This window comes from Patagioenas fasciata, chromosome 8 (assembly GCF_037038585.1).
Source record: "Patagioenas fasciata isolate bPatFas1 chromosome 8, bPatFas1.hap1, whole genome shotgun sequence".
Taxonomy (NCBI): Eukaryota; Metazoa; Chordata; class Aves; order Columbiformes; family Columbidae; genus Patagioenas; species Patagioenas fasciata.
The window spans coordinates 22,727,650-22,744,926 of NC_092527.1; the positions used below are offsets into that span (position 1 = coordinate 22,727,650).

General features: G+C 35.6%; 1 protein-coding gene across 7 annotated transcripts in view; it reads left to right on the forward strand.

Annotated features, from left to right (window-relative positions):
- The window catches only part of PLCE1 (phospholipase C epsilon 1), a 157,581-nt gene that overhangs the window by 54,208 nt on the left and 86,096 nt on the right, over nt 1-17,277 (forward strand). For all 7 annotated transcript variants that reach the window (XM_071811917.1, XM_065842872.2, XM_071811913.1 and 4 more), the window contains one exon: nt 14,978-15,263. In XM_071811917.1, coding sequence (XP_071668018.1) covers nt 14,978-15,263 — 286 coding nt within the window. The remainder of the gene's footprint in view (nt 1-14,977; nt 15,264-17,277) is intronic.

The window sequence follows — 17,277 nt, forward strand, 5'->3', positions numbered from 1 at the left end:
AGGTTGGTTAATGAGGAATCCACGTACCTACTTGTAAAAATAACATAATAATCTTTTTTGTACATAAGCTCTGATGATTAGTAAGTTGTGATGGTTATACTTAATGAACACAAACTCTGTGTCTCTGTGACAACTTATTTTCTCCTATATTGTGGGAGGAGTTTTACCTCTGATGCTTTTTGTAGTTTAGTGTTGTAGCTTTACTATGTTAAAAGCAAATAGACTGGGAACATTATGAGAAAACTTTTGAGGTCTTTGTTAAAGAGCACAAATATCTACCTTTTTCTTTGTGCTGCTATGAAGTGATGAAACAGAAGGTATCTGAAGATTGGTACATTATGAATAGTGTTAGAAGTCACATGTACTGTGATAATGTCTGGTAGCATTAGGCTGTGGGAATTATTTTCCAAGGAGCCGAATAAATGCATAGGAAGATAAAATTCCTGTTTTAAAGTGTGTACATAGTGATAAAAAAAGATGAGCTGTGGACTATACAGATATAACACATTATTAAGTGACTATGCTGAGAAGTAGCGTATATGTGAATGTGGGCTTTTGCTCGTGTATTAGTGAGTCCAGAGGAGTAACGCCACGTGAAGAATGTAAATACACAGGTAGCAGTCAGGAGCTAGAAAAAGAATGGCTAGACTAACATGTTAAATTACAGTCACTGTTTTTTCAAGCAAATATTGAGAGTGCAAAACCATCTTAACTTATTTTGTGGCATAGTATTTGTTGCCATCTTTACTCTTTCTTACTTCTCTATTGATTTTGAGAAAGGCTGTGACACTGAAGTGTCATTTTTGTATCAGTTATTTTAATACTACTAAACCAGTGCCCAAACTTTCATCTTAAATTTTTATAAGCAACTAAACTTCCATCATGGCTTCATTTTCTGTTTTCATATGGTCTTTGATAGATAATTCTTCATAGGCAGGTTTCATTGTAGAAGAATGTATTAGTACAGTTTGTAAAGTAACTTTTGGAATAGAAAGACTCCATTTAAAAATATTTTTTTGAAGCACACGTCTCAAAAGGAAATTGCCTTTTTCCAGTACAGCATTGCTCTTTTCTATGCTAGTATTATAATAGGTTAATAATTTTATGTAGCTTTGGGGTTTGATGAGACCTCTGTTATTAAAAGCATGTGGAAACTTTACCTTCCACAGGAATAGGTTGTCCTTGATATGCTGCTGAGAAAATAAGGTTCTGGAAATTATCTCTGCTTGTTTATTCTGTGCTACAGTAAAGATCCATTAGATCTATATAACTTTTATGAAGTACTGTTTGTTTGGTTGGGTTTTTTTGTGGTTTTGGTGTTTGTTTTTTTGTTTTGTTTTGTCCCTGATGCCACCTCAGGTTCTTCTTGTAGCACTATTTGGATAAAAAAGGCTTCCTGCTTATTAGCAGAATGATGCTACTGTGACAAAAATGCCCTCTAAAGATCTTAGCAGTGTGCTTGTCAAGTGTAGCGTGAGACTTGAGTAAAATGTTGTACCACTACTAGAGATTAATGGAAGACTACTGTGCTTTCAAGGTTTTTCTGTCCTTCTGTGATAATTATTTAAAATGAGAGATCAAGCAACCGTTTTTGCTTGGGAGTTAACTGAAACATCCATTAGCAATTTTCCTCCCTTAGGGACTTGAATACTTTATTATGTACATGAAAACTTGGTGCAGTTAATTCAAAACAAATCTGTACTCAGTTCTCCCAAAGTTGTTGAAGGCTACTATTTCTCATTACGATGAAGCTTCTACAAAAAGTTTTAAAAAATCTTAGATTGGGAATGTGTAATTATGGATAAATGAGTCAAAGTTTTTTCAAAACTGGTGTGATGGTATGAAAGAGAAGTTTATAATAGTAATCTAGGTTTTACCTTTCATTTTGAGAGGTTAGGCATATACATAGCTCACTTACGCATGTAATTCAGTGTAATAAAATTGCAATTTATAAAAATGATTGCACTGAGCAGAGTGACTATGAATTTCGGTAAGGAAGCTGTTGTATATACAAAGTTTAGTTGAAGTTAATGCTAAAGCAAAATAAATCTCATGGATGACTAAACTGTAGTCCTTGGTTCTGTAACAGTCCCCAGAGAATAAGGAAAGTTAATTTAAAATATTTTTGTTCTTCTGGTCTTAGGCCAGATGCTTTAAATTCTAAAAATTAAGCCCCAAGTGACATTCCACTCCAGTGGGAAAAGAAAGAACAACATATACTCTGGTCCTGCAGAACTGTATTTACTTCATTAGCCTCATCTAGGTGTTCCTGCTCCAGCAAGGGGATTGGACCAGATGATCTTTTGAGGTCCCTTCCAATCCTTAACATTCTGTGATTCTGTGTAATTAAAAAGTGTAATTTAGATACTGAACTAATTCTCTCTCATTCCCACTCCCTTGTTCAGTCTTTCTCTGTTTCTCACTCTCATTCTCTCCTAAAACATACATATTTACTTTAAAAAAAGCCAAACATGTTTTAGCTGTGATGAAAGAATTAGAACTTCTGAAAACTGCAGAATGTATCATCTGTTTTGTGCAATTCGGGCAAGTAGAACTGAACTGGAAAGACAATGAAATGAATCATTGTCCCATGTTTAGATCTTGGAATTGGCTTCCAAAACTCCACTCACCGATTTTAATGTAATCATAGTGTTACCATAATTTAATCTTTTTAGCAGATTCGGATAAAACTCAGGAATTCTTCCAGTAACAATTACTTCAGTAAACAGAGTTTTATTCTAGTATACAATTATCTTAATACAAGTATGGCTGTTAGTGTGTTAGTAGATATCCATCATTGAATTTGTGTCATAAAAATATTATGTGAAAATTGAACGTACTGTGTTCTGCAGGACAATTATTTAGTTTTAGGCAGCATTTGAATGCACCAGCTAGAAACAAGGAAAGGAGCAAATTATTTTTTTTAGGATATTGCCTTGTGTATTACCTGTTCACCTTGTCTCTTATCTTAAACTTGCCTAAACTCTGTATACTTTCTACTGGTACAGCAGGGCCTTACTTAGTAGCTGATGACTAGGAAAGATGAATAGTGTTGAAGGTATTTTACTATGTTACTGATTCACAATACTATGATCAGTAAAATTGCTTCATTGTACCCTGCTGGATTACTGTGATTGCTTAGCCTTAGGAAAAAATTTAGAAGATAGCCTTCTCCCCCCCCGCCAGGATTGTTATTAAATGTTCACTGTGAGCAGTGATGAATAGAGACTTGCTTTTTATCAGTAAATTAAGATTAAATGTGTTATTTAAAAATTAAGTTGAGGGTATCAATATTCTCCTGTTACTTTGGGCAAGGAATGGTGCCTTTTCTATTTCTAGGTAATTAGAAAAAGAACAAAAACAAAAAAGCCAACCACTTAAAATGGAAAATGCCTCTTTATAGAACAAAGTTATTTTGTTTCATAAAATCATGTTCTGTAGCCTGACCTAAAAGTCTATTAAACAATTCAGTCATGAAAACTCTGAGAATTTCCTGGCCTCTAAGTACTGTCCAAAATAATCTTATAATTATTCATGTGACCCTATGAACCCAACAGCTGAAATACAAGCAAATAGGCATGGATTCAATGTCTACAGAATTAGAAAATGAGAACTAGATTTCCCATGCTAAGGAATATGCTCAAAGTTCCTCTTTTATTAGCTATATGTCATGGGTAGGATGCATAAATTTTACAGCTGTAGTAATATGTCTACTGATCTCTTGCAACAATATGAATTAAAATTGATTATACATAAAAATATATGGAGATACAGCAAAGTTCTGTTGCACTTTACATCTATGTAATACTAATGCTTCTGACTATAGTTCTAAACTGTAGACTCTTTCTAATAGATTTTGAAAGATCTGCTTTTCAATATAAATCCACAATGTGTAGTACAATAAAATCCCAATATGAGTCTTTCTTTGGTACAAATAATAATAGTGATTGTATAAATATGAAGACAGTTTTATTACATCTACTTTGTTTTTGAGCTTTGACACATTTACTCTGAGCTTGAGACCTTCACAAGAAATTCTAAGCAGTTCCTTTAGTCACGGGGATGCAACATCGCGCTATGTAAAAACTGAATTGACCAGTGCTGTGAGCTTTAACCCCTACCGTTGTGACTTTTAGAATCGGAGACATAGGAATGGACTATATGCTTTCTATATCAGTTATGTAAGTATTAAAATAATATTTTAAAAGAACAGGTAAGGCCTGTTTTGTGGAAGTAGTTATAGCTGGCTTTTGCAAATAGATAAGGTTGTAGAAAGAGGACGACAAACCGAAGATTTAATGGCTGGTGAGACATGATCTTCAACAGCCATAATCTTCAGGTTTTCTTTGGTTTTAAGGTGATCTTGTTGACAGGAGATATCTTAAAGATTTTTGGTGTACTGTGGGCTACCCCTCAAACTTACTGTCAATTTGCAGTTCAGAAATACGCAACTAAGCTCATCTTTTAAAGTTGTTTAAATAATCAGTTCACATGTGTGGGGATGCAGTTATTTTTAAATATATGAGCTCTGTAGAAGCCTTCCCTCAAATGGGAAGTTTATGGTTGTTAGTAATGTACAAAACCATACAGATTTCTGCCTGTATCTTGTGTGTGGGGAGGGTTGGTTGGTTGTTTCTTGGAGAAAATCTAGACTCGCTATCACTCCACATAGAGAATAATAGTTGATATAAATAGACATGCAGGAAGGGGGCTGTTTAACTGTCTTGATGGGCCAGATAGTGGGTTCCTCTGCACTGAATGCTCAGCAGTCACCTGTCTTGAGTGTTTTGGAAATGAAATTTATGAACATGATGTCAGTTTGAAACCTTTAATAACCTAATTAAAATAATTAGTTTATGTCTGCCTTAGAAGAAAATAAGCCTATGAGGATGTATTAAATAGAGTTTTCAGTGGCGTCTGTTAATATTTCTTGCTATTTTCTACTTGCATTTGGAAAGCTAAGAGATCCCATTTTAGTAGTAGCCTCCTGTTACAGTTTGATATTCCAAAAACATAGAATGAAAGGTGGAATTTACAATGAAAATGTGCATCTCTCTTGAGCTGAAATTATTCAACCATGACACAATTAATATTCTAACATCTGAGTGGTTTGACTGTGAATTACTTCAGTCTGCTTTCTGACATGGAGTTTAAATCCTACGCACTGTCTATTTTAAATAATGTACTTAGCTACAGTAAAACTTCTGTTTTCTATTGAAAAGTCAACCTGCTGGTATTTTTCTTGTTTTAAATACTTTCTTTGGCACACCTGAGAATGTTTGTATGAATGGAATATCTTTGCTGTTCATCAGTAAGATGCATCAAAAGTCATTATGAAAATACATTTTTTTAAAAATAATATGATTTTAGAACAAAGGTGTGTGCGGTGCTTATATTTTTATGTTAAAAACTCAGTAGACAATTTTGAAAGCTGATAAGAAATTCCAATCCACATGATCAGATGTTCAAAGATCACATCAGACTAGTGAAACTATCATCTTCTCAGTAAATAAATGTGTACATTAGCTTAGTAGTTTTGTTTAGAGTAGATAGTTACTTTTCTAATAAAGTCGAAGTAACGCAGATGTTTGAATAAAGAGTATTTAATCTATAATTACTAAGTATATTGTTTGTAAGTGAAATTTTTGATACAAGTTTGGAGGAAGTAAGTAAGCACTCCTTCAGAAAACAAAGAGAGAATACTGGCTGCACAAAGAATTGACAAGAGTATAGATAACAAAAATTTACCTCAGAATACAAAGTTGAGAAGTACTAGAAAAACATGAAAATTGTTATCTTAACTGAAGAAGTTAGCGAGAGAATTTAGTAATCACATAATTAATACTTAGTAAGAAAAATATGTTTTCACATATGCTCTTCTGCAGACAGAAATATAGGTATCTGACCTGGCTGACCAGAAAGAGATATTTTTGGCCTTTTCTGGGTAAGATTACAGAAGTGTCTCTGACTCGCTGGCAAGGACATTGTTTCACATGACTGAAGAGTAGCGTGAAGAGCCTCCTGTGTTATGTTTGGTGTCATCCTTTATTTTCTCCTTAATCAATGTGAAATTTCAGGTACTTGAGAAAAAGCTTTCAAAGGACAGTTAATTGATGTCAGCCTCTGTTTTATATCTTAAGATGATTTATCTTAGTAGTTATTTAAATCTAAAGTGTATTATCTGCTGAGAGAAGTAACAAGCACCATTTTTCCTATTCCTTCTTCACAGGAGTGATGATTCTTTAAGAGTAGAATTTCTTGGGGTGGAGATGCTGTGGTAAAACTGTGTCCCATTTATATCACACCGCTTTTTCTGTCTTCCAAATCCATGAAGTCCATCTTTCCTTTGGTAATGGCTTTTAAAATAATTAGTACTGTGTCCTTACAGAAATGGAAAATTAGTAATTAATAGCAACCAAATTCTATCAGAAGTTAAAATGATGGCTTGATGGAAGTTTAGGAGTACTGTTACAACTTCTTGTCATAAGTAAATCCAACTCTCAAATAGATTAGTTGTTTTGTTTTGTTTGTTTGTTTGTTTTATCTTTATCATCATTTTTTTAACACAAACGAAAAGATTTGCCTACTAAAGACTCTGATCATATACCAGAGCTGAATGGGTATGGGTGATCACATTTCTGAAAAATGCTGATTTATGTTTAAGGATTGCCTCTGCAAGATGGTTGGATCCTCATTAAATTCAATTTCTGCTCCCTGAAATAATCTCATCCCTAACAGGATGCAGTTCATAAGAAATATTGGCTGGTGAGGTAATGCACAGTCTGTAATTGCAATTGAAGCTGTAGAAAGTTCACAGAACATCAGTTAATGAGTATTAATATTTGCACACATCTGTGCTTGTTCACTCTTCTGGCAACCTTCCAGCTGCCATCAGTACTGCTCCTTGTGTTACCAGGGTGAACTCATCGGTTTTCCTGTGTGTCCTCTGCTGCTCCGGACCATGTTGCCCAGTTACAACTTATTGTGTAAAATTTGATACACAGCAAGAATTGCTGTTGAATAAGTGAGCATTATTGCTCTGTAGTGTGGTACTCTGTCTTGTGCTCCATCCTGGCATGGTAAAGGTCTAGGTCTTCCTAATCACTGAATAAAGAGCGAAAGTTTGAAAAGCCTTTGAGAACAGATATTGCAATAAGGATATTGACAGGACAGTTACTAGAAGGGTGACCAAAGGGGACAGGTCACTGCAGTATCTAAGTTGTTAGAACCTCAAGCTCATTTACAGAAAAGCAAAGGAAACATATGGACCTTCCGTAGTGACTGTAATGCTAGTTGTTATTAAAAAAGCCATGAGTGAATTAGGGCTTGTTGTGAGTGTGCTAGAACAAGTATCAACTCCTATGGTGGAGACATGCGTGAAGACCACTATTATTTTCTTGTGATGTGTTCTTTCCTTCAGGTGTGTAAGGGGGCTGGACAGACTCTGCTGCACTCACCTCATCTGCCAGTCATACACACCCTGCCTGGGAAGGGCAGCTTCCTTTTGATGTAGTAGATTAATTCCAGTTGTAAGGGAAAAGTGATAGTATATGCCCAACTATATCTTAGCAGTGTGTTCCCCCCACCCCCTGCCCTGCAATTTCTGGGCAGTGAGGGCATAACATACAGCATTTGCTTTTACTTACTGCCTGCAATTGGAAGTTCTGCAAGCAGAGATGTTTTTTTAAACCATGATCTTGTTAAATGCATTGAAAAACGCATACAGTGCAAAAACCAACCAAAAAAAAAAAAAACAAACCATGAAACAAAAATAACCCCAAATAAACCAAACCAAAACCAAACAAACAACCCACCTTACTTCATTTTACTGTATTTCCTTTCTTCTTTTACTTCTTCTGTTGACTGCATTGAAAGCATCCTCAGTGCAGTGACACATTGTTTCTGCCTCAGTGATCTACTTAGAAATCTTCACCTTTGTCTTTCCTGATGCTTTCATGCTGGTCTGGAGTTGCAGTAAGCAAACCTTTCAGTTTCTTAAATTCTCAAAGTAATTCCTGCTTTACTTCTTAATGGTGTCCCAGACAAAAAACGAACAGTATCTGTGAACCACACCATCCTGAACATGCCTGAACCACCCTATAGCAAAAAGTGCATTTGTCAATCACAGGGCAAAGTTGTAGCAGTATTGATTACTGTGTGTATGTATTTTGAGCAAGGTGTTGTCTTCACCCCCACCCCCTCCAAGACAATATTCCTAGTATGTTACAAGGTACACTTCAGACTGTACCATGGCACTGCATTCTCTTATTTTCTAGGCATTTTTTCAAATACAAAACAGCATTTCAGCAGTCTAGGGATATTTTAAGGAATTTTTCCATTACGAAAATTAGGATCTCAGCAGTCAAGATACTCTGTTTAAGCACCATGTGAAAATACACAGAGCAAGATACAAGTAAATTAAGATGTAGAGAACACTTTTAATCTCTGATGTTCTGAACAGTCTTTGCATGGTTGTATGTATTTCACTGCAAATGTGTGCTTATAGCTCCAGCTTTCGCACTGACGAGTTGTTACTGCAGCTCTGAGATTACCTGTGTACAGATCTCCCAAGGCTGTTCTTTGTCATCTGGACATGGCGTAGCAGCGGGTGGCCATGTCACACTGCCCTTTACTGCTGTTTGTTGAACACAAACGCAAACCTGCACCAAACATCTGTGTTACACCAGAAGTTCCTTCAGGTGATGATGGTGGTTCTTCTCCTGCTGGTAATGTTGCAGGCAAACTGAATAGCAAGTGCCATTGCTGAAACTGTCATCTGTGGTGTTTTGCAGGGCAGTCATCAGCTTGCAGAGCCAACTTAAGGGTGAAATTCAAGTGCATCTCCAAAAACTGTTGATTATGGAGATCAGCATCATGATATATAATACTTTATTTAATCTCAGATGGCTGTTAATACTTTAAGAATGTTGCCTGTTAGCCAAGAAAGATGGATCATGAGATGCTGGGAGAGAATTCATGGGAATTTTTGAGTTTGACCCCAACTTGTAAAACTGCAGTTGCTTCCAGATAGCTGTTTCTATATTTGCCACAGTGCACCTAGGGAGAGAGAAGCTGCAATAGTGTCATAACAAACAGGACATCAGAGGAGCTTGGATAATCGCTAAATCTCATACAAATTTGAGTGGGAGTATGATTTACTAAAGTTTGTGGATAACTGTTTGTCATCATACACTTCATCTTGAATAGTAAGTTAGGAATGGAACTTATTGACCACATCAGTGAACACAGCTAAGAAATAGTCCTAATAGAGCAGAGCTTTTTGCTGTTTACAGCATCATCTCTGTCAAACACAGTAACATCCTTTAGCTTTGAGCAACCTGTGTAACTGTTTGAGATACGGGGCTCTGGCATGTCTTCTTTTATCTTAAGTACGTGATAGGAAGACAGACAGATATATACACAGTTATAGACATAACAGATAATGCATTCAGTGGTTAGTGTATTTCTGTTCTCATCATCAATATATTAATAAAAAATTGTTACACCAGATTAATGTTTTATGAAGTCCATGGATTAAATATTTCCTTCTTCCTGAAAATAAGAAATGTATTAATAATAAACTTGTGGCACCCCATTCTTTTTCTTGTATGAGAGTCATGTAGAGATGGTTGATCTTTAATGTTTTTGACTGCAGAACATTCGAAGTGATACACATTTTAACCCAGTTCTTAGTCATCTCCGGTCACTTCTTCTGATATTTTCTTTCTTTTTAGTTGTAATTTTCTATCTGGAACCCCTGGAATCCGTACTTAATGCATAATAACATAAAGCTTTTCTTCTGAAACAGATTAGCTTTCCCGAAACAGACAGATGGTGTAAAAATTGTCCAAAATACAGTAATTTTTTTTTTTTTTTTTTTAAAGTGTGTAAATTTCCAATTCTACCAAAGAGTTAATTTTTTGCAGGGGAAGTTTGAGTTGAAATGAAGTTGCATACAGATGTTTATTAATTGCTTTGCCTACAGATGTTTATTAATCTGCTGTTCAATATTAAATAGTTTTTTAGGCATTTCTTTTACCTACATTTTCTTGCAGTGTAAGTAAAATAGTTTTCAAAATTTCAATTGGTGACTTTAGTAGTAATGATAAAAAATATGATACAACCATTTTTGCTGTACTTTTAAAAGTTTTATTTATTAAAAGAGGATTTTTCCCTTGGCATGGCAAACATCCGTCTGCACAGAATCTGATTTCTTGCTGTCGTCTTAACCAAATTTTGTAGTGAATTTCTCTGCAGAAATGTCTGAGCTTTATGAGAGCGCAGAGAGGAAGTTGATGAGGGAAGCATAGTAACTAGATTCTGTGGTGCTGTAAGCAACAATCAAGTAAGCCTTCTCAGAAATGAGATCTCTGGCAAACACAGTGCTGAGAAACGGAGGATTTGTTTGGAGCTTAAGTCAGAAAGCTGCAGTGCTTTTATGGACCTGGCCTTCAGAGCACCGTCCAAGTGTCTTTCTACCTGTCTTGTTTACTCAGACTTCTACTTTCAGAGATGTTTAAGCGATACTCAAGACATATTGTCCTGAGAGTTATCACTTGTTAATGTACCGTTGTGGTTTACTGGTGTTTAAAATCGCTTTTAAAAGGTGCAACAAATGAAGTCTTGGCATTGCAGGAATGCTGTACACAGGCTATGGTAGAAATGCTCTGTAGGTGTAAACAGCCAGGAAATCAGACTGGAATGCGTAGTGTATATATATACATATACACACATGCATTCTACATTTCACTGTTTAATTTTGATCATTCAGATATATCAGTGGAGCTTTTTAGAAAGAGTTTGGACAGAAACAATGCAATGAATTATTAAAGCCCCATTAGTGCCTATTTTCTGTTATTTTTGTAGCATGGTATCAATAAGGAAAATTTTTTGTGGCTGTTCTTAACAATGAACTTTTTGGGTACACATATTCTTTATTATTATAATAAAGGTAGAGAAGTTAAGCCTGCTTCCTAATAACAGGAATAGAAATCTTTTGCTGGTTCTTAATTTTAGTTTCTGTGTTTCATATTTGCCAAGCAGCTGCTAGATGTTTGGCAAAACAATAACATGCCCCCAGGTTCTAAGCTAAATACTTGAGGCAGAAAAAAAAACATGAAAAAAGGAACAGATCAAAGATTACAGTAAACAGGAAGAGATACCTGGAAGTTTAAGTAAGAAATCAGAACTATTATTTTTATGAACTACTATATCCAATATTTCCAGTACAGCAGCACCTGTGAACTCCAGCTTCATTTTGGGGGAATATCTGCCATAGGCTATAGGGCTAAGAATGGCAGTGGTGTTCAGGTTTCTGCCACTTCTATGTGTGTGAAGGAAAGGACTCAATGCAATTTGCGATGGTAGTGATGATTAAACAAACAAAAATATTATAAGAGAAATATGTGAAATAGTTTGAAATCCAGCATGAACTGCTTTTCTTATAGTTATTTTTAAAGTATATCTTAACAAAATATGTCTGTTGTTGCTGTAAGAAAGGTTTATTGCCTGAAGGTTATCAATAAGTTAACTTTCAGATACTATTCTAAGTTACTAGAAGCAAAACTGAGTTGTTTTTAAAGTAAAGTTTTGGTGATTTATTGCATATGTTATTAAGAGCTGAAAGATCTACTTGTTTCCACTTATTTTCCAAATATGGATGTGGTTGTAAAACTACAAGGATGGAATTCTGCCTGAACTTAATCTTTATTTTAACGCTAATTTTCATTTTTGAGTTAAGAGGACATGATTTTCTTCTGTAGTCTTCTGGAAAATGTTATATTGCAAGTAATTTTTATTTTCTTTTTACTTATTGTTAAAATCTGTTTAAACATTAGAATAAACTAAAAATCTATCAAAGCCATAGTATACTTTCATTGGAATGATGCTGAATTAATATATGGAGAGACCTATTTCAGCTCATTTCTTAGTTTAAAAGTGTCATTTAAAAAAAAGGGGGGGGTGAGGGGAGAAAAGAAAAAGTATTTGCATGTATGCTTTTATTGTCTAAAGGAAATCTGGAGGTACTGTAGTTGCATATAAATTTTACCACTTATGTACATGCTCACTACAGTGGTATGGATATGAAGGTTCTCCTTAAACTCCTTCCTGTAAGCATCAGTACTTGCATTGCTTAAAAAGAAATTTGAAGTATGTTTAGTATTGCAATGTCTTTAGATCTAGATGCTGTCCCCAGTTTCTTGTGCATTACTGCTTGATACGTATATGAGAGACTGCAGCATCAGCTGCTGGTGGTTTTGAAGTCTGTAATTTGATGTGAAAAGCAACAGTGAAGCAGGAGTGATGCACCGCTGTGAATCATTGCTTTTTGGCAGGTAGCTCAGTTTAGTGTTGCATTTTACCCTTCTTTGGTTCACATTAATTTGTAATTACAGTAATCATTCTTTGCTGGTGATACAGATCAGTATAACCACGTCTGCCAGGATGAACTCTAAGCCCTGGCTTGAAATCAACCTTTTTGTCTCCCAAGCAAGATTAATTTTCCCCATTTGTCTGGTGCAATCCCGCTGGAAGGTGATTTTCCCTGTCAGTTACCTGTGGGATATGTTCCTATTCTGATTGTTTCAGTTCTTTTCAGTGGCTGATAAGTATACACACTGCAAGTCTGTATTTTTTTGTAACCTCATCTGTGTGCAGCAAAAGTAACACATTCACAGCTTTAACACATCAAAACAAAGTGTTTGAGAGTGTTATATGAAGTGCAGAGTCTTTGGAGACAGCTAGTGCCCTGAAGTCTATACAAAAGAGATTAATACCATTATTCTATGTATAATCTCTCCAGCAAAACACTGTCGCCTATTTCTGTCAACAAAAGATTTCTTTGCTCTGGCAGCTGGAAGAAATTTCATTTGTGTAGGCAACAGAACGTGCCTTTAGAAGATGTGGAACTCAATTTTTAAAATATTTTGGAAAGTAACTGCAGTTTTGAGAAATTAAATTATTTTCATTAACTAAATATTTTTAAAAAACACGCTAAAAAGACTGATTATGTGTGCTACATGTGACAGTACTCATAATACATGTGTAAAGCAGGTTTACTGTTTTACAGTACACCTTTTGGAAAGGTGATACATGTGTACATCCCACTGTTCCTTGCAGACACTTAGCTGATTAAAAGCTCTACACATATCCTATCCATGTAAGAGTGCATTTTCTTTCTGAATAATGGTGGAGATGAGCAGTGTTGTTACTGAGAATCTACAAGTCCATAAAACTGCTGTATACCTGAGAAGATAAAGAGGTTTGAGTAAAGGCTTAATATTTCTAGAAGCCTCAGACCAAATCAGCTTTGGAAAATTTGAGAGAAGGGGAAGATACTACAGCATTTCACTGTGTAATGAATCACAGAAGCTGTATTTCTAGTGAAATTGTGTTATAGAAGTTATAGTCAACATGTGAAAGATTTTTTTTAATGTTAATAAATGTCAGTGCTCTTTTTGAAATAATTGAATTACATTACTAGTTAATTATATTTATTATTATATTTTAATAGAATCTTACTGTTTTCCTCAAGAAATTGTTAATACAAAAGTTAAAGCTAAGAAATACATACTTTAATAAATACTGTACTGTATTTGATTTTCTGGTTTATGGCAAAAAATAAATAAAAATTTTTGCCAAATTTTGAATTTAGTAACTGAATCAAAGCTTCTGCTATTCTCAGTTTCTTGACCTGGATGAAAGCATTATATCATTGTTCACAACTTCTGTTTGCAAGGATGAGATACCTTGTGGGAATGGAGCATTTGAACCCTCCCATGGCAGGGTAGATGCTGGTCTTGGGGCAGAATTGGCTGCATGTGGAGGTCCCTGTACCAGGAGCCTCTTCCCTCTGTCGTGCCGTGTCCTGTGTGGGGTGAGGGTGCTGGTGCCTCTGACATGTGGTGTGCACAGGCTGTGCAAGCAGTTTCTTATCGTTTGACCGAACACACGTGTGCTTGCATCGTGGAACTGGATGTGATTTCTGCCATGTTGATAGATAGTTGTGTGTTGTTTATATGTGGGGTAGGATGTCAACAAGAAACAAGCCATTAATCACAAAAAACAGTCATTAAGTCATCAGCTTATTTCTTGTGAAAGTTGTCTCAGCACCTGTCCTTATAATAGTTATAATTACTTTTTCCCATGTTAATTTTTAGTTTGGTAGTTTATGCTTTGTAATTACAAATCACAGATCATCAAATTATTAATGTTAATCGGTAAGTCAACATACAAAAATGCAAGGAGTCAAGTCTCTCCTTGTATACTAAATGAAAAAATTTCTAGCAGACTCTTGCTTTGATCATTAGACTTTTAAATAAACAAACATTACTTAGTTGCTAAGCCACAGACTGAAGTTCATTAGTGTGTTAGCACAAATATTGGAAAAAGGCGACTAAACCAATATTAGATAGAGGACCTGGGCATAGGCTGGAAGTAATGCAATGAACATGACACTAGAACATTTTGAAAGATTGCTCACAGTGATTAAAACCACTTCTGTTTGCAAAAACCCACCTCGTTCCGCAAGAAAGATTGTGAACCCTTAGTAGATCTGTTTTTCTACTGCTGATATTCTGTAAGACTTCACTGAAACTACAGTAGACTAAATAGTCTTATAAATGATTTTGTGTATATTCTTTATTTTAAATGTTGACTGGATGTAATGATGTGGCATTTTTTAATCTAAATGTGATCCTTAAAACTGGTTTTCATTAGAATATTTTTAGTAATAGATTGAAAGCCAGAATGCCATCTTATTTAAAAATCCTGCTTGGGAGCCCAACTCAAAATCTTCAGAAATCAGGTTTTGGATTCATATATATTTCAGGTTTAATGCATGAGTGCAGAGTTTTAACACAGTGCCTTCTTGCAGAGGCTGCTGAACTTTATCAGACGTCATGCTAGTCAGGAATTTCTGTTGTTCAGTTTCTTATCTTAAGCAAGCTAACAGTTCATGCTTTTGTATTTTTCACAGATCTCCAATACAGTGAGAAAAGAAGGAGCAGAAGATATTTTTGAATATTTTCCTCATCTTCTGAGAAAGCTCCCAACATTCGATACAGACTGTATGTGCAAAGGTGATGGTTTTTGTGTAAAACCATGTGTAACAGGTGCTTTCTGTCAATATCGTGCCACTTTACAGAGGACTGCACTCTCTAACTATGTAACCGGTGCTTTGCTAGAAGCAACTACATCATTAGGAGCAAGAAGTGGTCTTTTAAACATCTTTGGAGGATCAACTGGAAGAACAATGCTTAAAGGTAATGAAGATTTAATTTTTTGAACCCTGTCCACTTTAAGTATAGGGTGTATTGAAAAATATGTAATACTATATAATGTTCTCTAGCTCATATATTCCTATCTGTAGTTAACAGCTAAGAAAGATTTTCATGTTTTCAAAGATTTTCCTTTGCAATCATTATGTGTTGTAATGACTAGCTCTATTTAATTAAGTAAAAATGCATGCAAAACTGAAAAGATTCTTATTACAGAACAGGCATATTTATTTTATTATAGACATAATCCTGTCTGCATCCAAAGTTAATGCCTTAGCTGTTGTTTTTAGAGTGTTCTCTTGTTTAGTATTTGTTATTTACCAAGTGCTCCTGCTTATGGTCTGACTTGGATCAGGACTTCAGGATGGAGTATATACTCTATGCGGTTATTATAGTTGCATTAGACAACCACCTGTCAGTATAGAACTGTATGATAAGTATGTACAATTAATTACTGATTTATTGTTGGTCTTCTCCCAGATCCATCATCTTTCCTAGTATTGGATAGTTTCAAATAATGTGGGTATTGTCTGTTTGGAAAATGCTTATTGGAGGGTGGGTGTTATATACTAACTTTCCATGCTGATCGTCTTAGTGTTCAATAAGAATTCCATTATATGATTTTGTTTAGTCAGTTTTGGAAGTTAAACAGGGCAAAGGCATTTTTGGTACAAATTCATTGCATTAAAAGTGATGTTTGTACAGAACAGTAATTGCATTTTAAATTCATTTTTAATTAATGCCTAGAATATTCCCTAGGGTACTTATTTGGGGATTTGTAATCATCTGATACACTGTAACAAAAGGGTGTAGTATCTCCGTTGTACAATTGTAAAATGGAAGCATGTGGGTATTGCAGCTTGCACAGAATTTTACAAGATTATGACAAAATCAGTACAGAATTCTCAGTGCAGTTCCTTAAGTAGTGCAAGATACTGACTTCATTTTTACAGACAAATAATCATATAATTTTGTCTCAGGTCAGGTTATCTTATTTTTATCCCAAAGAATTTTCTAGTTTAAATTAGTCTCTCTTTAGGTGAATCAAATTGTAGAGAGAGGTGCTAAAATGGTACAAGAACAACAGGTGCAGATGGCAAGCTGTAGCATCTGAATAAATTTCAGCAGTATGCTGAGCAGCAGTACTGAGCTTCACAGACCTCATCGTCTGTGAGAGACAGAGATGTGTACAACCCAGTGTCCTATTTTGGTAGGGTTTTCCCTTTTTATTTTGTTTTAATTTGTTCTGGGGCATTGAGTGCTTTAGAAAAATAAATGCATTCCTGGAGCAGCTCTGGAAAGCAAGGTTAAAAGAACTGAATTGTGTACTTGGTGGTACAATATGGTAGACCTTCTTCCTACAGAGTGGAAGGAGAGAGCACAGGGTTTTGATGCCCCAGACCTGATTGGACTCTTAAGGATGCTCTGTCCCCTGAGTACAGGTGTCAGCCTCCCATGGGGCACGTTGCTGCAGTGCCCCAAAGCCCAGCTGGTGGCTGTCACCACAGAGCTGCTGCTCTGACCGAGTTCTGAAACTGGAAGCAGCAGCAGTAATTAGCTGAGGCTCACCGCTGTGCTAATATGGCTGTATCTTTTTACAGAGTCTGAGCTAGAGATGGCACGTGTGTGCTCTGTGTACCAGCACACTTTGCACTAATTTAGGGATCTCTGCACTGCCCGTATTATATGATGTATGCTTCTGTTGTTGTATTCTGAGCCCAAGCAAGGACTTAAAAGAAAAGGCCAAGATCTTGAACTTGATTTGCAACCTGTGGAGAGGTTTGATTTGCTGTAGTCTCTATTGAGGAAGAGGTGTGCTGCAGCCTTAGGATACTGAAGTCTTCTGGATGTGGAAGGTTAATGTTCAAGTATATCAGAGTGGTTTACTATAGCTGAGAAACGACACAGGTATCAGTAACAGCATCATCTCTAAAAACATTTACAGAGTGTTACTTGGCGATATTATTAACTGAGACATTAGCATTAGCAAGGAACCCAA